Here is a 23,351-nt window from a genome sequence, read left to right as displayed (position 1 = left end):
AAAATATATAAATGACAAAAAAAAAACCTCATTTTCGACAGTATTTTTAGAGCAGCTTTTTCGTCGGCACGCGCGCTGGTCACACTGTGTGACATTGAGTTGACTTTAGTTGCATTAGTTTAATTGCAATTTTATTCGATTTATTCGCAAATAAGTGAGCAGCCCAACGACGAAACTCGCACGGCAACAGCCAACAACGCCATCCGCCGCATCCCGGAGAGAATGCGCTGTCCTCGCGGCGAACTCCACGGATTCAACGGGTTCTAGCGGCCGCGAGGTGTTCCGAGGAGCTCTGGGATTCTAGTACCACCTCCTCCAGTCCGCCGAACCACAACAAACGATCCACAGCGATCTGAACTGATTTGATATTATGTAAGTTGAGCGTGCCCGCGTCATGGTAAACAACAATCGTATCATCGGAGGAATAGATTCCATTGCCCAAGGAGCTGCAGTAATCCTATATTATATAGCCCTTGCATCTGACATTTCTTGAACCAAAATAAACTTTCATAAGCAACGTTGTAAACAAATACGTACGTATGCCTATAAGCAAGGGAATCAAGATCATATGTATACTTGTGAACTATAGTATATGCATGGTGCTATAGATTCTATAGAAACGTAGGAAATGCAAGATATTTAGCCCAATGTAACAGCTAATAATAATAAGAAAATAAGTCAGTAGGATTTGTATTTGTACCAATCGTATATACTTATCATTTGCAGAACTTACCGGCAAAGGATTCACATTCGCAATGCGTTCTCGCAGCAATTCGGGCGTCCGTTTGGACTACTACCAGCGCATAGTGCATCGGCTGATTCTGGCCCATCAGGAACCTGTCACCGGTCTCTTTCCCGCCTCCAATGTGAACTCGCACGCCTGGATCAGGGACAATGTGTACTGCATCCTGGCCGTTTGGGGCTTGTCCATGGCGTACAAGAAGATTGCCGACCAGGACGAGGATCGGGCCAAGTGCTACGAGCTGGAGCAGAGCTGTGTGAAGCTGATGCGCGGCCTGCTCATGGCCATGATGAACCAGAAGGACAAGGTGGAGAAGTTCAAGATGACACAGAGCCCCTACGATTCGCTGCACGCCAAGTACTCTAGCAAGAACGGCTTGCCCGTGGTCGGCGACAATGAGTGGGGTCATCTGCAGATCGATGCCGTGTCCCTGTACCTGCTGATCCTGGCCCAGATGACGGCTTCCGGCCTGCAGATCGTCTTCTCCCTGGACGAGGTGTCGTTCATCCAGAATCTGGTCTTCTACATCGAGTCAGCCTACTCGATTCCCGACTACGGCATTTGGGAGCGCGGCGACAAAACCAATCATGGTGAGCATTTTATTTATGTAGGCATTGTATAGCATGTCAAGAAATTGGTTCTGATTTATCAATACTTTTGTATACAATCTATCTTATCTTTCATATTTTTGATAAAGTATATAATTTCAATTCGATTTTAATCAAATGAAACAAATAGTAAGGCAAAATGAATATTAACAAGTTCATTATCTTATCTCGCAAAAAACAAATAAATCAGCATAATCATAATTTGCAATTAAATAAATCAGATTAGATAAATGTTAATGCTTGCGCATGTTCCAGGTGAACCGGAGCTAAACGCCAGCTCCATTGGCATGGCCAAGGCGGCCCTGGAGGCCATGAACGAGCTGGATCTTTTCGGAGCCCGTGGCGGTCCGGCCAGTGTGATCCATGTGCTGGCCGACGAGGCGCACAAGTGCCAGGCGGTGCTCCAGTCGATGCTGCCCCGCGAGTCCAACAGCAAGGAATTGGATTCCGGACTGCTGTGCGTCATTGGCTTTCCCGCCTTTGCTGTGGACGATGCCCAGCTGATACATAACACCAAGGACGCCATTCTGTCCCGACTGCAGGGCAAGTACGGCTGCAAGAGATTCTTGCGCGATGGCTATCGCACACCGAAGGAGGATCCCTCCAGGCTCTACTACGAGCGCTGGGAGCTGCGCATGTTCGAGAACATCGAGTGCGAGTGGCCGCTATTCTACTGTTACCTAATCCTGTTCCACGCCTTCCAAAGCGACAAGCGGGCGGTGGAGGAGTACGCCAGCCGGCTGGAGAAGATCATGGTGCGCTCGGAAGATGGCATTCTCCTCGTTCCTGAGAGCTATGCGGTGCCGCAGGATCTGGTGGGCTTTGAGTACCAAAAGCCGGGATCGCAAACCCGCGAAGTTGTCGGTCGGTGTCCCTTCCTGTGGGGCCAGTCGCTATTCATTCTCGGCAGATTGCTGCAGGAGGTGAGCATTTGTTCTGCTATAGTTCTTAGCTAAAGATAGATGAACGCTTTGGCGACCCTGTGAAGTATTTTTATCGATCTAGTTTTGTCTGTTTATATGTACAGCTGAGGGCATTTGATTAGGCCAGGAAATTGCATATAAAATACCAACATAATCATTATGCTTTTTATATGAAATTTCTTCCGTATCTTAAGATTGGTTTTAATCGAACTTTTTACTATTTGACCAGGGCTTCCTGGCTGTGGGCGAGTTGGATCCATTGAATCGTCGACTGGGCGCTCAAAAGAAGCCGGACGTCGTCGTCCAAGTGGTCATCATTGCCGAGGACAACGAGATCCGCGACAAGCTGGCCGAGCACGATCTGCACGTGCAGACGATCGCGGAAGTGGCACCCATTGAGGTGCAGCCAGCTCGAGTGCTGAGTCACCTGTACACCTACCTGGGACGCAACAGGAAACTGGGATTGAGTGGCAGGAAGTCCCGGGATGTGGGCATCCTCAGCACCAGTAAGCTCTACTCGCTGAAGGATCGCATATTTGCCTTCACCCCGCAGGTGAGTGAGAATGGTGTCCAGTTGACCTTCACGGATTATCCAAGCAACCCGGCCAGCCCCTCCCCAAATCCCCAAACTTCCCACTTGCCCCAATGCTCTATGTTCTTATATTTTCCATTGTACTTTTGGTCAGGGATGCAAACCGCTCTAAACATAGGAATCGTGTTGGCTTGGTTTTCAAGAAGTACTATACTCCACAATAATTATTAACAATTGTAGCTTTGAAAACAGCTTATTAAACAAACGTATTAAACAAGCTTATCAAATAATATTCCTCTTTAGCCAAACCTTTTTAGCTCGGAGACTTGAGACTAGAAATTCACTAACCCCGATGAATAATATTAAAAAAGAGCGAAAAGAGGGTGAAGCTATTCAAGTCATTGTACACTATCCAAAGTTTATGCAGTAGATCGGTTTGCATCCTGTGACTCCAAGATTGACTTATGATTTCTACCGTTTATTATGCATCAGTTCGCCGACCTGTCGCGCTTCTATATCGCCTCCGATAACGAACTCATGATCGACATCCTCAAGGGCGAGATCAATTTCCTCAAGTCCGCTTGGGATCTGCTGGGTCGTCCGCTGGTCACCCTGGTGCTGAAGCGCATCCATCTAGGTCGGTCAACGGAGAGAGAGAGCCGTGAATCGTTTATTTCACTCCATGTCTTTATTTAACTTTTTGATTTTTGATTTATCTATTGTTTATTGTGCGCGGGTTATTTAATGCTCTCCCCGACTGTTTTACTCCCCATCTATTTTTGTGAATTGCTCTGTTGAATTGATTAATTTGCAAGGGTTTGCTTTTGGTATTGGTATTGTTTATCAATTAATTGACACGCACACTCGATCCACACAAATGCACACACTCGACTCGTTAACTCTATCAAATAAGAATCGGTTGCTCAAGATCTGGAATTCGGGCCTCTTTAAATTCCTTGTCTTCCGAAACTAAATTTCAAATCATTAATTGATCTTGACCCAAAGTTTATTCCGCGTTTTGGGCAGCTGGTTCTGGAAATTAGTTACTTTACTGTCCGCTTTTTACTTGTTTACTGCTTTTAGTTAACTTTAGTTTGGTTTTGGTAATATACGCACATACTCGACCATATAATACTATATACAATGCTGTATACTTTATAAAAGTTAATCACTTCAATATCTTGTACATACAATTGCGGTCTAAATAATAGTACCCTAAACGCCGTTGCAACATTCTAAATTGGTTACTCAAGCCGCAAATATATTAGTTTTTAGTTAAATGTAGCTTTAGTTTAGCTATTTTATTTATCAACGCTCTGCTCTGAACTTTTATTCCCCTATAATTTCCATTCCCGTGTCCTTAAATCCCTTAAAATTGGCCAATGAAATGTCGAAAGAAAAGTGAGAATGAGAATCAAAACCAAAAACATCCTTTCTTCTCTTTATTTTATCCCAAATAAATGTAATAAATATACACAACAACAACTACAACAACTGCAAACAACAACAACAACAACAACCACACTTACACAGCATATCGACTATGAAGAATATTATACAACACGCGATCCCGATTTGCTTGCCAGCAATTTTACCACAAATTTAGCATTCTTGACCAACAATTGGCGTCACATGTTGGGCAGGCCGACAATCACACTAATGGCAACCCACTATATGCTAGGTAACTACCCGAAATCAACAAAAAAATAAAAAAAACCAAAAATTATAAGAAACCAAAACCAAACCACCCAGCTCGATTATGCATTGCCACCTAAAATCCCCCAATCCCAAGTCGAAATCCGATCCACACTTTGCACCAACCAATTGGCCAATGCACTCGATTCCAAGAAACCCACTGCATACATGCGATATGTACGATACTCCCTCACACACAAAAAGCCAAACCATTGATATTGATATTACGATCTGTGACCTGTATCCTTGATCTGTGACCTGTGACCCCCTGCTTGTGTCTGCTTCTTAAATGGCCTGACTGCTTCTGCTCCTTCTGCTCGCTTTTCTCAGTGTACAAACTATCTTCTACCCCTGTATTCCCTTTGCTACCCTACCTATGTCTTGTGAAAGTCATCTATGAAGTTAGTTATTTGCGAAAAACGATACCATTAGATGAAAACAAATGATAAAGAAAGTAATCCCATCACTTTCCTCGAGATATAGCCATTTAGGCTGGTGTGGTAAATACCCTAGCTTTGCTTGGACTCCTGGACTTACTGACCCTTCTATGCACTGTCTCACGATTTAACTTTGCGCCATACAGTTCCGCAGACCGAAAACGATTAGGATACACACCATTTAGACAAACCGTCAAAAAGTTCATACTTTCAAGCTGATGACTGAGGGAATTACAGAAAACTACTTTGCGTAAATAACCCCAACTGTGAATAAAACGATTACTGAACTATTTGCACTGCATTTGGCTTGCACCTAACTCAAAACGCAGACTAATTGCCGATGGTGCTGGAATCGTGTGCTTCTATCTATCGGTTACTATGTTGTATTTTGTGTGACTAACCTGTAGTTCTTAAGCGGCGCTCCTAACCCAATCCGCCACCGAGCATCCCAACCAGATCATGATCCACATATTCATTGCAACGAACCGAACACAATGTGACGATCATAACACTAACCAGATTCAATTGAATGCGCTGCGGAATCCACAGATCAGGACAAGATTCCGCTGGCCATGATCCAGACGATGAGGAAACTGAAATCGGGCTACATCAATGGCACACGCGTGATGTTGGGCAGCCTGAAGGACTTCCTCAACACGTCGGCCATCACGGACCTGAGCTTTCTGGGCAGCACGGAGGATGGCTACCCGGACCGCCTGCATCCGGATGTGCAGACCTACCTGGACGAGCATCTGCTGCGCTCGTTCAGCAATCGCAGCACCATGAATCTGCGGGGCGGTCAGCTGCGTCCGCGGACATTGAGGCGACGCATGTCCTGCAAGGGAGCCATCAAGAAGACGCGATCCATCAACGTGGACTGTGAGTGATTGATTGCCTTTGATCCCCAAGTATTTGCAAATATTAATGCCGTTTCTATCGCCTTGCAGCCGACAACCTGGGCATGGAGGGACCTTCTCCGCTGACGGAACGTCGCCTGTCCTCCATTGTGCCACCTCCGTGGCTGCAGGCCAACAAGCAGAGCCACGTCAGTGTGTTCGCCACGACGCCGGAGGAGGGACCAACCAGCTCACCGCTGAACCTGGGCAATGAGCTCATCCGGGAGAACATCTATCCGGTGGATCCGCACCACAGTCGCTCGGCGATCGACAGACGCAGCGAGTTTGTCCGCCAGCAAGAGAGTTAGTCTGCCTTTTTGCCCTTCACTTTATAGTTAACCTTCGATTTTAATGCAAGGCCTCGTTTTTTTCAATTGCAATCAATGTGTACTTCACATTTAGTTAGTTTAGTTTATAGCAAGTCCATATTGAGTTCATATTTTTCATAATTTGTATACTTTTCTAATTTTTCGTTCTGGCTCTTGCCTTCTGTTTTCATTCATTTCTTATGTATAATTTCGATTGGCCCATCTTCGTTCCGATATGCGATATTGATAGTAACAGTGCCAAAAATTCTAATACAACGCCATCGTGCCGAAACCAACTTCGCGGACACAGAGGTGGAGGAGCTGATTGCGATGCTGCGCGAAACGGAGAATCTCGAGGAACAGGGCGACATCCTGCAGTACCTGGTGGACACTCAGGGCCTGGACTTCAATACGGGTGAGCTCACATTGCTAATGAACGGTGCCACATTCCACTTGAAACCAGGTTCTGGGCAGCTTTGCTTCTCCGCCGGATGTTCGTTTCAATGGGTGGAGAAAACAGCCGTAGAAAGTAAACATTGTACTCGAATATCCACCCAACTGCTCTACGATTGCCACAGAAAAGCACATGCAACATGCACTTGCCAAAAATACACGCTCACACCGTTAAACACTCGGTTAACTTTGAACTGGAGGTTAAGATGCTTCAGTTTTCGCTACAGCAGTGGAGAATGTGTTCATGATGTTGATAGTTATTTAAATGTTTATTGGAACATGTCAGTAGATAAATAATCGGGTCGCTTTTGCTTTGAAAGCTCTTAACTGTTGTAGCGAATCTTAAGTAATAGGAAACCACTCTTGGGATGGCGCTAAAAGTCGGCATTGAACCATTTACTTGGCATTTCCTGTACTCACTCCGCTGTTTTTTCCCCGTACTTCTGTCATTTCTGTCTCGTGCCTCGTCCCCCGTATCGTAATCGTACCGTACTCCTGCACGGCGCCTAACAGCCAGACTGGGATTCAAGAACAAATCGGAGGATAATGCCACCCAGGGTGCCGATAACGCCGGTAAGTCCGTCGATCTGTCGATCCGTCGATCCGTCCTGTGTTGAATGTTGTTGTTGTGCGGGCTTGGTAGAGTTACAAACCTACATGTATCCATTGAAACCCCGGTATTCCGGCTACCCACTTCCCATATCCCACTTCCTCTCCAGACATTTGTATACCCTCCCACTGATTGGCATTGAAATCGATTCGCCACCCATGGTATCCTTTCTCTATTCTTCCTATTTTTATGGTGTGATGTGTGCCATCTGAATTGCATCATCGCCTTGCTTTGGGATATTGCTTTTTACTTTAATTTGATTTTTAAGTTCCAACTTTAGTAGTACAGTCGAATATATTTAATATATTCATTATGAAAATGATTAGTTCGACTGTATTTGCCATTGTCACCGCTTTGCTTTAAGTTATGTCTTAACTAGCCTTATTAATCTCATATTTTGGCCATGTTTTTCTAACGTACTTAAATTCTTTAACATTTTATTTTATTTTCTTCGACCGACCACGCACTTAACCCCACATAAACACACGTACATTTCGCATGATCATCGCGCGCACCATTTACATTAACCCGAAATACAACGATTTTCCATTTCTACGCCCTCAACCAAACTCAACCACATCCGTAAACCAATCCTAACCCGACTAACCAATCCATAAAAAAAACCGAATAAAACTCGAAAAAACTAAAGAGCTCGAGCAAGCGTTTGTGGATGATGTGGTGCTGGAACTGGCTGGTGGTGGTGGTGCAGGTGCAGGTGCAGGTGATGGGGCCAAGAAGAGCCCAACGATTGTCCTGCCCACGGTGATCATCGAAGCTGCTACAATTCCAGCCGGCACTGGCACCGATCCGGATAATGCCGCTCATCCAAGTTCCGCCACCGCCACCGCCAACAGCAACAGCAATTGCGTCGGCAACACTAGCAACACTAGCAGCAGCAGCAGCAGCAACATCAGCAACCACAACAACATGAGCCCACATGAGAATAACCACGATTCTTCCCAATCCGAAGGCATGCTCGAAGAGGGACGCGTGGTGACCGTGCGGGATCTGCTGAAGGGACTCTACGAGAAGGCCTGCCAGCAGAAGCTATGGGGACTCGTCCGTCACACGGCCGGCATGCTGGGCAAACGTGTGGAGGACTTGGCCAAGGCGGTCACGGATCTGCTCGTCCGGCAGAAGCAGGTCACCGTCGGAATGCCGCCCAACAATGAGTACACCATTACGGCGCCGCTGCCCGAAGTCGAGTTGCGTCAGCTCATCCACGATGTGAGTGATCCAAAACGTAGACCAATGCAGTCGAATTACACACTAACATGTGTTCCTATTTATATTCATCCAGGCGTATGGCGACGATGAGAGCACGGCGATGCTGACGCAGGAGTTGATGGTCTATCTGGCCATGTTCATTCGCACCGAGCCGCAGCTGTTCCACGAGATGTTGCGGCTGCGCGTCGGCCTGATCATTCAGGTAATGGCCAAGGAGCTGTCCCGCACCCTCAACTGCGACGGCGAGGAGGCGTCGGAGCATTTACTTAACCTCTCGCCCTTCGAGATGAAGAATCTCCTGTACCACATACTCAGCGGCAAGGAGTTTGCCGTCAGCAGCGGTGAGTGGCTGCCCCAAGTCATACAAATTCAGAATTATAATGTGTACCTCTTGCAGTGGCCCGTGGCAATCTGTCCATTGTGAGCTGCAAGAGCAGCCGCGTCAGCAAGAAGAGCCAAATCGGTCTGGGCGATCCGGAGGGCGAGGACGCCCTGATAGCCACCATTGACGACAGACAGGGTCAGTGGCTGCGCCGCCGGCGGCTGGACGGCGCCCTCAATCGTGTGCCCCGCGATTTCTATTCGCGCGTGTGGACCGTGCTGGAAAAGTGCCAGGGACTGGCCATCGAGGGACGTGTCCTGCAGCAGAGTCTCACCCAGGAGATGACGCCGGGCGAACTGAAGTTTGCCCTGGAGGTGGAGACGGCCCTCAACCAGATACCGCAGCCCGAGTACAGGCAGCTGGTGGTCGAGGCCCTAATGGTGCTCACTCTCGTCACCGAGCACAATATGGTGCCCAGTCTGGGTGGCATCATTTACGTGGAGCATCTGGTGCACAAGGCCAATCAGCTGTTCCTCGAGGATCAGCGTAAGGTGCAGGGCGATGCCACGCTCTGCTGTGCCAAGATCAAGGACGGCAAGGAGCAGCAGCAGGCCGCCTCCGGCATGCTTCTGTGCGGCGGTGCCGCCTACATATGCCAGCACCTCTACGACAGGTGAGACATCTCAACATCTAACCGATGGTTCCTCAACTAATCGTTGACCGTCTATTGCAGTGCACCCAGCGGCAGTTATGGAACCATGACCTACATGTCCCGGGCGGTGGCCCTTGTGCTCGACTGTGTGCCCAAGCACGGCGAGATGGAGTGCGCCATCTCCTGAAGCGGCGGGCGTTCGCTTAGTTATAATGCCAAAATCTCTGCAACTCTGGATACGTCCGTTCTCGTTCTCGCTCGCACGCAGCTTAGCGCACTCGTTCCGTCTCTCTCTACATCCATCGATCCTGCCTCTTTTTGCTGTCTCTTTCTTTCTGACCTCTGACCCCCACGCCCAACGATCATTTTAGTCAGATGGCGCATGTATATATTCTTTTGACCGACCACTACCCCCGAAAAACACTTTGTTAACGTGTTCGTTTTGTTCTGACCAAAAATGAAATGTAAGCCAATTTAAAATGGTATTAGCCCACATATGTATGTGTTAAGACCTTGGAAAGATACTCCAAAACTACACCCAAAAACCGATCCTAACCCCAAATCCATTTAGTAGGCCCACTCACGCTGCTCGATACAGATTTGTGTTTTGTACTGGCGGCTGTTTTACAGCGACAACACTTTTGATTGTTTTAACTTTTGTATATTTAAATGACCCTATTTTATATATTATATTATACGTTTGCATTGTAAAGTTGAACGCGCAGCAAGTTTTACAATAAAAATGTGTTTGCAAAGTTCGACGAGTCTTTCAATTTGGCTCCTATGCCGCAAACTGCGTGATAGAAGAGCAATTCCCCAAGGTGATTTGAGGATTTCGGCCATGACATTGAAAATAATTGTCTGAATATGGAATGCCATACCTCGTTGAGCTCGTACTTAAATTCCCAATCGAATTGCGTTTAAAAATGGGAACTCATTTTTTTGCCATTTTTTTTGGATATTTTGATGATATTGCCAAAAGTAGTTTTTCCGATTTTCCGATATAAAATATTCAGTTTTTTGGCCACAACTTTAAAATTAATTGTCGAAATATGGAATGTCGTACCTCGTTGCGCTCGTAATTAAATTTCCAATTGAACTGTGTTCTAAAATGGGAATGCTAATTTTTGCCATTTTTTTCAAATTTTGATGATGGTACCCCTTACAAAAAATGCGAAAATTGACCCAAAAATGAATTTCCCAAATTCCGTCAAAAAGTGATAGGGATCGTTAGTATTGGTAATTAGCTGCTCAAAACAGTTATTCTTTCATGTTTATGATCATTTTTAGCCAAGTTATGATTAAAATGCCCATCAAAAGTATTTGAATTTTTGCCAAAATCCGATTTTTGAATTTTGGTCATAAAATAATCCGTTTTTTGGGCACAACTTTAAAAATAATTGTCTAAATATGGAATGGTATACCTCGTTGCGCTCGTAATTAAATTTCCAATCGAACTGTGTTCAAAAAGGGGAATACTAATTTTTTGCCATTTTTTTCAAATTTTGCAGGTTACCCCTTACAAAAAATGCGAAAATTGACCCAAAAATGAATTTCCCAAAAAGTGATAGGGATGGTTAGTATTGGTAATTAGGAGTACAAAACAGTAATTCCTATAGCTTTATGACAATTTTTAGCCAAGTTATACGTAAAAAACCAATCGTAAATATGGAATATTTGCCCAAAAGCGTTCCTCTGATTTTTAGAAAATAATGTAGAAAATAATCAGTATTTAGATCAGAACATTCAATAATAGTCCAAATAATGAATTTCACACTTCGTTGAGTTCGTAAATAAATTTCCAATCGAACTGTGTTAAAAAATGAAAATTCGAAATGTTTGCCCTTTTTTATACAAAACAATTCGAAAATTTACTCAAAAATGTATTTCCCAAATTCAGTCAAAAAGTAATAAGGATCGAAATTGGTAATTGATTTTTTTGAATTGGTAATTCAGTGTTACAAAATGTTACTCTTTTACCTATATGACCACATTTAGCCAAGTTAAAGAATGCAAATTAGAACTAGAGAAATGTTGCAAATAAGAACGCACTTTGTTTAGTTTTGTTAAGCATAAATATATACCATTTATTTCTTTTTTTCTGTTTAATGGTCTTTAATTCGCGCACATCAAATGTTTACAACAATTGTATTCATTTACAAGTTCGTTTAGTTGTTGGTTTGATGGAGTTTTAGACATTTTTGAAATGTTTTGGTTTGATCGCACTCATCCACTCGTCCTCGAATCAAAAGCTCGGCTTGCAACATATCAATTTGTTTCACAATTAAGTAGTAGGATTACACGAAGGAGACAAATTTAGCGAGAAAGTGTGCGATTTTGAGAGTGGGGTGTGTAATATAAATGCTAATGTGTTGTGTGTGGGTTATTAGTGTAAACAAAACGTGTAAGATTAGCGATGATGTTAAACGAGAGTTCATAATTAAAAAAAATAGGATCCTAGAACAAGAATACTTAAGCGCCTAGCAGTAGCCCCTGTCGGGCACGCGTCGGCGTGGAGCGCAGCGAATGATGTTGTCCACGCGCAGGATCATCTCCGCAGCCTCGGAGGCGGACATCAGGACCTGGCGCTTCACGGCGAACGACTCGGTGATGCCCAGCTCACGGACATCGGCCACCTTGCCCAGCTCCATGTCCAGACCCAGAGTCTGTTTGCCCTGGGCGTGGCCGGCACGCAGCTCCGAGATCAGCTGGGCGGAATCGTAGCCAGCATTATCGGCAATGGCCGTGGGCAGGGACAGCAGAGCACCTGTAATGCGAATTAGAAAAGGCATTCATTAGGAAGACTGCATGCATATGACATGGCTTTAAGAAACTTACGAGCAAAGGCCTCGATGGCGATGGCCTCCTTGCCGGGTGTTTCGGCCGCCTTCTTCAGCACGGCGGTGGCCATCAGAGCCTCGGAGCAGCCGCCACCGAAGATGATGCGCGACTCCTTGACGGTGGCCGCCAGCACGCAGAGGGCGTCGTGCAGGGAGCGATCAGCTTCGTCCAGAATCTGTTGGGTAGCACCGCGGATCACGATGGTGCAGGCCTCGCCCAGCTTAACGCCGCTGAAACGCAGCAGCGTATCCTCGCCGATCATCACCTGCTCGATAACATCGCACTCGCCCAGCTTCACCAGCGAGGGATTCTCAAAGGTGGAGACAATCTCTCCGCCGGTGCAATAGGCCAGACGCTCGATGCCGTCGAAATCGGCATGCTCGATGGACATCACCTGGGCATCGGCAAACAGCTGCTCCGGATAGTTGTAGATCAATTGACGGTTGATGAAGACGTTGCATTTGTGCTTCAGGATCTTGTCCACCTTTTCCTTCATCTTCTCCTTCTCGGCCATCTCCAGGTCGGCGATTTTGGCCAGCGAATCGACCTTGATACTGCTGCCGAACACCTTAATCTTATCGGTGTCCATGGGCGTGTTGGCAATCAGAATTTTGGCATTCTCAATCTGCGGTGGAGAAGAGCAGCCAGGTGGTTCATGGATGAGATCATGTTCTGGTACATAGTCTTAAAAATTCACTTGCACGCCCGACACTTCACGATGATGGGGCTGCCCAACAAACTCGTCAAAATGGCTGTGATATGAAGTCAAATCCACATAGTTCACAGTCACTTTGACGCGCTAATAGACAGCAGGGGGTTTAAACGACGAATCTATCACTGCGTAGCACGACAAAACAAGAAAATCACTTACACGCTGTGGCTGGTGCACACCGGGCTTCTTGTCCAGCAGGAAGCCCTCGTCCAGGAAGGAGTCTCCCAGAGTGCCGCCCGACTTCTTGATGATCTGTATGGACTTGAGCTCGCCGGAGCCTTTCAGACGCAGCACGGCGTCCACCGCCAGATTGGCGAAGAAGTCCTTGTGCTGGTGCAGGATCTTCGAAGAGAGCGTGGTGCGGGCAATGTTCAGCAGATCGTTGCGGAACTTCTCGTCACTGGCAGAGTTGTCCTGGGCGGCGGCGGTGAGCGCCTCCATAGCCACCTGGGTGGCCTGACGCCAGCCAGAGACGATGATCTGTGGGTGCAGCTTCTGTTCGACTAGTTTCTCCGCCTCGCGGAGCAGTTCCGAGGCCAAAACGGTGACCGAGGTAGTGCCATCGCCCACTTCCTCGTCCTGCACACGCGACATATCGACCAGAATCTTGGCGGCCGGATTGTCCACGCCGACTGCACGCAGAATAGTGGCACCATCGTTGGTCACCTCGACGTGGCCGGCGTTGCGTCCGGTAGCCACCAAGATCTTGTCCATACCCTTAGGACCCAGGGTGCTCTTCACCAGATCACCGATGGCAATGGCTCCAATGAACGAGGACAGACGGGCCATCTCGGCCTTCTCCTCCTGCGCCTCATTCTTGAGCACGCGCACGGGATTCAAGGACATCTCCTGCAAGACGAAACGCGATCAATTAGTGAGAATCAATCCAATTGAAACCACCAATAAACCCCACGTATATAAATTACACTATGGGGCAGTAATAAAATGCTACAAAAAGCGAAATAATAGTACATTCCTCAATTTGATTAAAAAATAAAAATGGAATTTAAAAAAAAACCCTGAATTTTCTACTTTTAATAGCGAATTAATAACACTTAGTCACCAAAAATTTAAAGACTTCAGTGACATCAGTTCGTTAGCTTCTTTTGCTAAATAAAATATTTTTTAACCATCAACACTTTTGTATTTAAAAAGAGGATATGGTGATGCCAAGATGACATTTCAAATCACCATCATGATATTTTCCTTGGCAGATCAAGAACGCTATCTTGACAATGGCAGACGGCGAACCAATATGCTGCCATTTCTGGCGAGGATTGCCTGCTGGCATGGCCAAACCGAAGTCACTGCAAGCCAGATGCGTTTGTGGTGCGAAAATATACAGAATATTATAGATATATATATATTCTATGCTAGATTGTTATGGTTTTTCTCTCCGTGCAGCCATATCGCCTCGACCTAACCCCCAAAAAGTGGAGGGCGAGAGAGCGGCACCGAGTGATTCATCGGCAGCAAAAACGGCGTGGAATGCATCTGGAAGGTTCTCCGTCTGCTGCCGGACCCGATCCCGGCTAGAAATCTAGCGGCAGCGCGAATTCGCCGGCGATCCCGTGGTCGGAAGAATGTTCTGGAAGTGAAACCGAAATCGGAGTCCATGGCTCACGTGCAAGCCGCCTGTCAAAATGGCTTGCGCTTCTATCACACACACCCGGCAAATGAAAACGCCGAATTGGCGGAAATTATCAATGAAAACTGTCCAAAGTCACGTAACGCCACACGCCCGCACCGAAAACCACTCGAATAACTTAGTTGTTCGTTTTAAATTTACCATTTTCTCTGCTTAATTAGTCGGTTTTTGATCACAGAATTTTCGAATACCACACGGGCGCAACAAAGCGACAAAGAAAATGGTGGAGACAGTCGATGGTTGTTATCGATTACACTCGGCTATCGGTTATAAATACAGACAGCGGAAAAGTACTAACGCGTGCACGAACTTAAATACCAGAAGCAGTATCGCCAAGCACCAACAATCGATATTTTGCAGATATCGATATTTATGAGCGCTAGTTTCGAAGGAACCAAAGAAATCATGTGCAATATAGCTTAGAATTAGATCACGCGCCTAAAAGTTAAGAGGGAACACATTGATTTACTTAATTTAAGTATATTTCCAATCAGGTAAACATAGGATGCAACAGTCTAGCGCGGACTCAGGCCCCGCTTTCGCCCTTGGCAGCCAGAGCCTTCTCCGCTTTCTTGGCCTTTTTGGCCTGCTTCTTGATGAACTCGCTCTTGTCGAGATTGTTCTGGAAGAAGGTGGTCTCCTTGCGGGCCTGCGACACCTCCGTGTGGAGCCGCTGCTTGTGCACCGCCTGCTCGTAGTTCATACGCTCGGTTAGATGGACCCACTTGAAGCGCGGTAGGTACTTCATGCTCCACAGCGAGTCGTAGAACTGGGACTTCTTGCGCGTGGAGATCTGCTTGTTGTTCAGCAGGGGAACGATCTGTTTGGCCACCCGTTTCGACTCGAATTCCACCCAGCCCTCGGTGAAGTGGATATTATAACGTTTGCGTTTGTTCTTCTTCGCCTTTGCACCTAGAAATATTCAGATTAATACATATATACTGAGTAGTCAGTGGGTCCTATAAGCCCATTGTTCCACTCACTTGACAGCTTCTCTGGCTGCAGGTAAACCCTGCCGATGGTTCCGTACTCGCCAAGGATTTCCCGCAGGCGTGTCACATTCATGTGCTTGGGTATATTGGATATGTAGATGATGCCTTTCTTGCGTTTCTTTGCGGGAGCAGATGAACTGGAAGTGGCTTTGAAGTTGGCCAGGTCCATTTCATCGTCGTCATCCGAGGGATTTGTATTCTCTGGTTGCGGCTCATCCGAGTGCGTCTCCTCTGGTTCACTCTCGTCCACATCCATGGAAACGGGTTTGTCTCTTGACTTGGTTTTCTTTTTCATTTTCTTCCTTGTGTTTGACTTCTCCGTTGACTAAATAAAAGTTGTAGTGCACGCTATTAGGGATGACAGTTGGCAGGCGATGTTAGTCTACGTTTTTATCGGATGGCTATCGATGTTTTGGTACCCTTTAATTTAAGAAAGTATACTCGGCTTTCTAAGCATTTCGATTTCATGGGGATATTGCGTGTAACAAGAGTCTTAATAATACTATCCGATCACCAGTCCCTATGAGAATTGTGAAATATGACATTAATGGAAGTATCTTAACTTATCACACAATAATCCATTTAATTAAAATTTTAAAGATTCAAAACTACGCTTCTGGTTTCTCCGAATCGGCGACGCCAGCCAGCACCGACTCCTTGCTGATGTCCAGAAACGAGGCCTGTGACATCTCCGTATCGTCCTCCTCCTCCTCGATTTCCATCTCGAAAATGGTCATCTTGCGCTTGCGATCGGATAGAACGGTGGCCACCTTCCTGCTGCCCGAGACGGCCAACATGTCGCACAATCCGTCCAAGCCCTTGAAGGCGGCGCCATCGACAATGTCATGGATGCTGTGCGTCACAGTGGCCTCCTTCAGCTTGACCAGCGGCCCCATTTGGTGCTGTGTGCTCTGATTCCGCGCCGCGCTCAGTGAGAATTGCACGAAGAAACTGTGCGGTCGCATGCCAGGTGCCGCATTTGTGGACTGAGCCAGTATCGATAGCGAGGATTCGTTGTAGAACTGCAGGTCGACGAATCGTAGGTAACAGAAATCTTCGTGAACGGATGTTGTGAATGGTCCTGGCTCCAGCTTAATCCTGGTGCACCGCACCCATCCATCGCCCGCTCGACTAAACTCGAGAATCATTGCCTCCTGCCAGCTGATGGTGCAGGCCAACATGTCACTCCTAGCCACTTCGTTAACGTAGTAGCTGCAGGTCACGAACTCCCTATCCTTCAGGCCCTCGTCGGGCTCCATGGGCGGCAGATCGTTGCATATTACCGTCGAGGACACCTTGAAGCTCCCGCTTATGCTCTCCGTTGGCTTATGGAACACGGCATCGATGGCATTGAACATCTTGTCGCGTTGCTGCACAAGTGACAGGTTCAGGTCGTGAGGCACAAACAGTTTGCAGTGGCTTAGGCATTCGTTCTCGGCTACCATCTCCTCCCACAGCTGGCTTGGATCCTTAGGATAGGGCTGTGTCAGGTAGGCATTATCCAGATACTGTCCCACGCGCTCAAGATTGAATTTGCTGCGAGCAGGCGGCGGCGATTCGGATAGCGGATCCAGTTCGTCATCATCATCGCTCCGATCGTCCAATTCTGGTTCCATGGAGCAAAGAAAGTCGGCCATGGCAATGTTCTCCTCCTCGGTGAGCACCAGGTCCTCGGGAATCTCTTGATGCGACAGCCGGAGTATTGTGAATATCATCCAGGCGTGAAAGAGCTTCATGTCGTACACCAAAGTGTCGATTGTTCGCTGCAGCTCGTGTACTTTGAGTACAAATGCTCCACAGGCTCGCATCGCTTCGGTGGCCACATCCGGAGAGATCAGGGACTGGAAAGGATGCAGACAGTAGTTACAATTAATGGGAAACCAGCTAATCCCCAACTAACCTCAAAAAAGTGCGACATGCGACCGAATCCCGCGATTGTGTTGAGGAAATAGAACATGTTTATTGCGGATCCGTTCAGCTGCTTGAAGACTAGGCTCTGCAGATTGGTTAGACTGAGGTCCACCGAGTTGGCAATCTTCTTGAAGCCCTTCTCGGAAAGAGTCCTGCGAGATGTACATGTCGATATGATGATCATGAGGTTCGACTAATAAATTTGCAACTCACTCGAACAAAAACTCCTCTACCTCGAAGGTAGCGAATCCAAAGACATGCAGCTCCAGAAAATGGGCAGAGATCAGTCCATACGGCTGGGAGTTGGCGTACTTCGTTAGCTTGTTGTCCATCTCCAGTTGCACGGTCTCCCAGGCTTCCGTCAAACATTGTTGCGTGTCATTAATATAGCTGTGCGCCAAACTATGATTAGTAAAATAACTTATTGGCATATAATTGCATTACTTTTTGGTTTCCAGGATGTGAGCACAATGCGTTGCCAACTCCAGCATGGGTGCCATGCACTCCTGCAGCACCTGGTTGTGAAAGTGCAGCAACTTCAGCTCCTGCCCGTCCCGCAAAAGAGCATAAATGGCATTGAAGTCTCCGTTCAGCCGCACGTCGTACACATCGAACTGCTCCGGATGCAGAATGTGCTGGGTGAGATCAATGCTTCCCGCCTGCAGAGCTCCCAGAAGCAGTAAGTGCACCTTGCCGCTGCGCATTATCACTACCAGGAAGCAGGGCGAACCCTTGGGAAAGGACTTTTGGTCCAGTGTTTTCAGGCAGGGATCAATATTGGTCAGTGGCTGCAGCTTGGGCAGAAACCTTCGGTGCTTATCCTTGGCACTGCATGTGTAGGTTCCTGGAATTGGGTGTTAATGACATAGTTTTAATGTGTTAATAACATCAAATCCTCATTGGGACATATGCAACGCTGGCTTACCTAGGTTCTCCTGCGAGTTGATGGCCTTGCTAAAGTATACCTTCTTGATGTCATCCTCGTAAATGAGGCCCGAGATGATCGTCTCGCTCTCAGCGTCCAGGAGCGCCACCTTGCCGTTGCTGTAGCCAACGGCCAGGAGTGTCTCGTCCATTTGCCAGCTGAGCGAGCGCACCCGCACATCCTCGCCAGGGGTGGGAAAGGTGACAATCTTCTGCCAGTTAAGCCGCTGTATGACCACCTCACCTAGCCACAGGAGAAGGATAAGCCCACTGGCAATATATTTCGTTTCTTGGCTATTCCGGATGCAGATGCTCACCCTTCTCCGTTCCGTAGGCAATCAGATCCATCTTGTTGTTCCATTCCATGCGCTCCACAATGCAGGACATGTTGCGGGCGCCCAGCAGCTTCATGGAGCTAGTTTGCGTCATCTTTCCACGCTAGGATTTGCTCGCAGCGTCTTTACATCAAATACTTCAATTCAATTGCAGTCCAATGTTTTAGTTTACACTTTGCCGGCGCCTGTCGAAAGTGTATCGATTAATCCGGTTATCGATCAGAGATGGGCGGAAATAATAGCTAGTCAAAATGAGCAATTTTTAACTTGCATGTGTAAAATATATATATTTGTATAAAAACTTCTGCTGCAGCAGGAAAGTATGTATATTTCTGATTAAAACTTCTGTATCATTGTACTTATGTGCACCTTGGCAAATCATCTGCTTAAACAATTTCGTTTTATTCATATAAATTCTTGGGTCTTAATAATCTACATAGTTTTATATGCTTTCGTTTACTGGCTGCGTTGATATGGAAAATAAAGAAAAAATCGAGATAATTTTAATTAAAGTATTATAAGGAACTTGATAGTTGCCTGTGTTAAAAATAAAAGAGCTAAAATCCTGGCTACAAAGACGCCGGGTGGGCAGCACAATTGGCGTCTTTTGATTTCCATGATAAGATATGGGCAATTTCACTTTGTGACTATTATAACTTTACAGTGGTCAAAAATGAGATGTTTTAAATGGAAAGATGGTTCTTCAGTACTCTTTCCATGAGTCCTTTCTAAGAGATACGCTTAAATGCGTGTTATGTGCTTATACAACTTTTATAGGGTTCAAAAGTAAAGGTAGTTGTTTAAAAAAATTGTACAGTTCAACTTATAGATTATTTATATACTACCGCGGACTCCCGCCAGAACTTTAGCTTATCCATTTTATTGTTTGTATCTTAAAGGCTACGCTACGAAATATGTATGTATATCGTATTAAGCCGGTGTGTATGTATCCACAAAAGCGGGTTAATCCGGAACAGTCATTTGTGTCTGCCACTCAACTAGTCATCTGCATCCGGCTGTCCGTTGTCCAGCTCGCTACTCTCGTCCGGCTTGACGTTATCGTCCTGATTGATGCTGCCAATGGGGCTGGCCGGTTCGGGATCCTCCTCGTCACCGCCATCTGCGTTGCTGCCGCCGCCGGTGGTGCCCACGCTGCCGGGAGCGGTATCATCGCCGGCCCCACTGCCGCCGACGGAGCCCAGGCCACCGGAGGATCCTAAAATGCCAGAATTGCTATTCCCATTGCCGCTGCCCGTGTGCCAGGTGAGGCGCTCCTCATAGAACTGGATGACCACCTGGGGACACCGAATGTTGGCCAGCTTGGCGGGCACCAGGTCTGCATGATCGCTGCCCTTCCACTTCATCAGGAACATCAGGTGGCCGGATGAGTCGGTGGCGCCAAGTATTTTTGATGGTTCCAGACCGCGCTCGAAACCAATCAGCTTCTTCTGCTCCTCGGTATCGTCCTCCAGGAAGCTCTTGCGCTTGCTGCGAATTGAGTCGGGTGTGGAGGAGGTGGACAGGCGCTTCTTGGTCTCCTTTTTGTTGTTCTTCAGCGATTCCTCGAAGTTGGCTATCAGGTCCGGACAGTCGAGATTTTCCACCGGCTCCCAGGTGTTCTCGCTGCGGGGATAGCCTTTCCATTTTAGGTAGTATTCCGTGCGTCCATTCACCGTTCGCTTGTCCTCTACGCGTTCCACTGAGAATTCGGCCATTGTTTTCCGGTTATTTCGTTATTCCAAGTGGGTATTTTTATTCTTGGCGTCCAAAACTTATTTATACGTCCGATTATAGAGATGGAAGAAGAAAAAATCAAGATGGGCAACTCCATGCAACTCGTGCCAACTATCGCCAGCTATCGCCATCGGTCAGGTAAATAAAACAATACGCTGAAACTTAAAAAATAAATTCAAATTTTACGCTCTTCAATTTTAATTTGATCAATCTCATGACCAATTTGAGCTATTTTCTAATCATTTTTAACGGCATTTTCTACCATCCCTAGAAGCGATAACTCTCCAGGAATTGGACAATCGATAACAGGCCGTTTCGTTGCACGTGCGCTAGTTTTTAAAGAAATAAACAATATTACTAAATACGGTTAAGGAAAAACGAAGCGAATATGGCCGAGTTCATAGCTGAGATGCAGGAGCGCCTGCTGCCGGAGTACGAGCAGATGAAGAACTACAGCGTATTCACGGCGGATCAGGTCAGGTGAGATATCCACAAAAGTTTGCAGTCTGTGCCCCCATTTAATCCCTATTCTTGCAGAGAAATCGTTATTAGGCGGGAACGCCTATTCCTGAAGATTAACAAGAGCCACCAGAGCATCAGCGACTACCTGGACTTCATACTGTACGAGAAGCACATGCACATGACCATCGTGGACAAGGAGAAGAAGATGCACGTGAAACTTACCGGTCTGAAGGCCTCCATAGCCACGCGGATCATGCGTCTATACAGAGAGGCTCTGGCCAAGTTCAACCACGACAGACGGCTGTGGAGCAACTGGATCAAGTTCAGCAAAAAGTCAAATCCCGTTGAGGTGGCGGGCATTTACGAGAAGATGCTGCTGGTTAGTATTTGCCGGTCTGCTCACTTTCATTGATTACTTACTCCAGTCTTATATGTAGTACCATGGCGACTCGCCGGATCTTTGGGTGGACGCCGCCTTATGGCTGTACGAGTACAATCGGCTCAACATAGACCGAGTCAAGGACATTCTACTGCGCGGCTTGCAGAGACATTCGGATTCCGAGGCACTTAACAAGTGCTTCTTTGACATAATGCTGAAAGAGGCTGCCCTGGCCAACAACGAACGTAATCTAGCCGAGAACACGCTCTCGGAGCAGGACATTAAACTGGAACGCGTGGAGGCAGTCTACCGCAACAGCATGGCCAATATTACTCAATTGGACTATTTCGTTAAGCTCCTAGAAAGCTGTGAGGATCATCAGGAATTGACGGGCAAGCTGCAGCGTATGATAATCGATGATATGCAGGAGAAGTTCCCCCGTGAGCCGGGCCTGTGGGATCTGCTTGCCCAGCGAGAGCTGCGCGGCTTCCATCTGGGCGACTTGGAGGATGAGGACTTGGATACCAGTGATGAAGAGCCGGCCAGCAAGAAATCCCGATCGGTAAATGCCCGCTCTCTCAAGCGACGCATTCAACTCTGTGTGACTGTCTACAAATCGGCAGTGGAGGAGCTGCAAACGACAGAAATGTGGAATATGTATTTGGATGCCATGCTGGCCCTTAATAGCGATGGAAAGGCGGAGCGTATCCTTAAGCAACAGTGCCTAGCGGATGCCCTGCAGGCGGGCCATCGGTCCCAGTTGATGGGCGTGAAACACTATGCCACACTGAGAAAGATGCTTTGCACTGCTCCGAGTGGAAGAGAGGCAGCTGTCACCATTCTCACAGAAGCCATGAAGAACGATTCTTCGGTGGAGATGCACGAGCTCCTTCTGGCCACGCACATCCAAAGCGACAGTGAGCCATTGATCTATGAGCTCTTCAACAAGATCCAGAAGAGCATGGGCAGTGAGGCGTTACCGCTGTGGCGCAGTGTCATTCTGTACTATCGCACTCGGCAGGACAGCTTGGGCGCACGCCGGCTGAATGAGATCTACGGCATCGCCTGCAGGGCTGCGTGGCCGGAGTTTGGCGAGCTGCGTTCCGACTATCTGCGATATCTGTGGCAGGAGCGGTCCGTAGAGGAAGCACGCAAGGAGTACGCAAAGCTGGCCGTTCTACCGCCCATGTCGCTGGAGCTGCACCGCCAAATGGTTCAGCTGGAGTCCAGCGCAGCAGTTCGCGTAAGTTTTCCTGTCTTGTTTGCCATGCATTTTCGAAATGCAACTAATTTACTTCATCTCTTGCTCTCCGACAGGACCAGGCCAGCCTCAAATACTGGCGCATGTGCTACGACTTTATGGCCTGCTACTTTGGCAAGTCAGAGCCGCGCGTTTGGGTGGAGTACCTCGCCTTCGAGCGGGATCACGGCGAAGCCAAGAACATCTCCCTGCTCACCCAGCGGGCCCTCTCCACCCTGGAACCCCAATACGTCGCCGCGTTTGAGGCGGAGCGGGCACTGGCGTACGTGGGCGCCTCTATATAGTTGGCATAAAGATTCGCTAGTTTAATTTCTGTTTTTTTACTTAATTCCTAAGTCGAACTTTCGGACTGTCGATAGTAATTCGATTCTAAAAATAAGAACTTGTGAATATACAGCTTATAAGATAATTTATAAAATTCGATTTTTTCCTTCGAAAGTGCAAGCTTAAATGTATAAAACATAATAGTTATACACTTGGACCATTGTTGAAGCGTAGTAAAGTGTGTAAAGTTACTTTTTAACGATCTCATCGCTAAGGCGTCCTTTAAAGCTGTTAGGTTATGAGTAATGCACTAGAGAATATCCTTTTACCCTCTTCTGTCGACGGATGTGCTCATAAATCCGAGCTAATTGCGTCTTCCGAAGGTAAACATGGGCATTAACTTTGGCTGGCTGACGCCGCTGCCTCCGCCTCCGCCGCCGCCTCCGCCGCTGCCGCGGCCGACTTCGCCGCCGACGTCGACGC

At 47.1% G+C, this 23,351-nt stretch overlaps 6 protein-coding genes across 15 annotated transcripts; 2 read left to right on the top strand and 4 right to left on the bottom strand.

Moving 5' to 3' along the window:
- The first annotated feature begins 42 nt into the window (after window positions 1-42).
- LOC6549897 (probable phosphorylase b kinase regulatory subunit alpha) lies at window positions 43-10,163 on the top strand. Of its 9 annotated transcripts, none has more exons than XM_026982666.1 (13): window positions 43-372; window positions 727-1,332; window positions 1,606-2,273; window positions 2,503-2,826; window positions 4,339-4,486; window positions 5,487-5,816; window positions 5,885-6,136; window positions 6,452-6,556; window positions 7,108-7,167; window positions 7,854-8,431; window positions 8,505-8,772; window positions 8,829-9,426; window positions 9,487-10,163. In XM_026982666.1, the coding sequence occupies exons 2-13, from the start codon at window positions 756-758 to the stop codon at window positions 9,590-9,592; spliced, it is 4,014 nt and encodes a 1,337-aa protein (XP_026838467.1). In that variant the 5' UTR covers window positions 43-372; window positions 727-755; the 3' UTR covers window positions 9,593-10,163. The 9 variants fall into 9 exon arrangements, with proteins under 9 accessions (XP_026838467.1, XP_026838471.1, XP_026838469.1 ...); XM_026982670.1 differs by having other exon boundaries at window positions 6,398-6,556; window positions 8,175-8,431; XM_026982668.1 differs by having other exon boundaries at window positions 6,398-6,556; window positions 7,995-8,431.
- Window positions 10,164-11,495: 1,332 nt separating this feature from the next.
- LOC6549898 (T-complex protein 1 subunit beta) lies at window positions 11,496-14,870 on the bottom strand. The gene is made up of 4 exons (XM_001977339.3): window positions 14,748-14,870; window positions 13,118-13,807; window positions 12,244-12,871; window positions 11,496-12,172 (listed from the first exon to the last, which is right to left on the bottom strand). Exons 1-4 carry the CDS (start codon window positions 14,748-14,750, stop codon window positions 11,886-11,888), a joined length of 1,608 nt encoding a protein of 535 aa, XP_001977375.2. The 5' UTR covers window positions 14,751-14,870; the 3' UTR covers window positions 11,496-11,885.
- A 200-nt stretch (window positions 14,871-15,070) lies between these two features.
- LOC6549900 (pre-rRNA-processing protein esf2) lies at window positions 15,071-16,000 on the bottom strand. Its single transcript, XM_026982711.1, has 2 exons — window positions 15,590-16,000; window positions 15,071-15,518 (listed from the first exon to the last, which is right to left on the bottom strand). The coding sequence occupies exons 1-2, from the start codon at window positions 15,891-15,893 to the stop codon at window positions 15,133-15,135; spliced, it is 690 nt and encodes a 229-aa protein (XP_026838512.1). The 5' UTR covers window positions 15,894-16,000; the 3' UTR covers window positions 15,071-15,132.
- A 152-nt stretch (window positions 16,001-16,152) lies between these two features.
- Window positions 16,153-18,988, bottom strand: LOC6549901 (anaphase-promoting complex subunit 4). 2 transcript variants are annotated; one of them, XM_001977341.3, is made up of 6 exons: window positions 18,751-18,988; window positions 18,435-18,677; window positions 17,954-18,353; window positions 17,723-17,899; window positions 17,499-17,661; window positions 16,153-17,439 (listed from the first exon to the last, which is right to left on the bottom strand). In XM_001977341.3, exons 1-6 carry the CDS (start codon window positions 18,860-18,862, stop codon window positions 16,207-16,209), a joined length of 2,328 nt encoding a protein of 775 aa, XP_001977377.1. In that variant the 5' UTR covers window positions 18,863-18,988; the 3' UTR covers window positions 16,153-16,206. The 2 variants fall into 2 exon arrangements, with proteins under 2 accessions (XP_001977377.1, XP_015010849.1); XM_015155363.2 differs by having other exon boundaries at window positions 17,729-17,899; window positions 18,751-18,972.
- A 532-nt stretch (window positions 18,989-19,520) lies between these two features.
- LOC6549902 (chromobox protein homolog 3) lies at window positions 19,521-20,603 on the bottom strand. The gene has a single exon (XM_001977342.3). The coding sequence runs from the start codon at window positions 20,481-20,483 to the stop codon at window positions 19,767-19,769; it is 717 nt and encodes a 238-aa protein (XP_001977378.1). The 5' UTR covers window positions 20,484-20,603; the 3' UTR covers window positions 19,521-19,766.
- LOC6549903 (U3 small nucleolar RNA-associated protein 6 homolog) lies at window positions 20,603-23,017 on the top strand. Its single transcript, XM_001977343.3, has 5 exons — window positions 20,603-20,640; window positions 20,774-20,982; window positions 21,040-21,343; window positions 21,402-22,586; window positions 22,661-23,017. The coding sequence occupies exons 2-5, from the start codon at window positions 20,891-20,893 to the stop codon at window positions 22,886-22,888; spliced, it is 1,809 nt and encodes a 602-aa protein (XP_001977379.1). The 5' UTR covers window positions 20,603-20,640; window positions 20,774-20,890; the 3' UTR covers window positions 22,889-23,017.
- The last annotated feature ends 334 nt before the right edge of the window (window positions 23,018-23,351 follow it).

This window comes from Drosophila erecta, unplaced genomic scaffold (genome assembly GCF_003286155.1).
Source record: "Drosophila erecta strain 14021-0224.00,06,07 unplaced genomic scaffold, DereRS2 tig00000152-arrow-arrow-pilon, whole genome shotgun sequence".
NCBI classification, from domain to species: domain Eukaryota; kingdom Metazoa; phylum Arthropoda; class Insecta; order Diptera; family Drosophilidae; genus Drosophila; species Drosophila erecta.
This window is presented reverse-complemented; position numbering and strand designations above follow the sequence as displayed.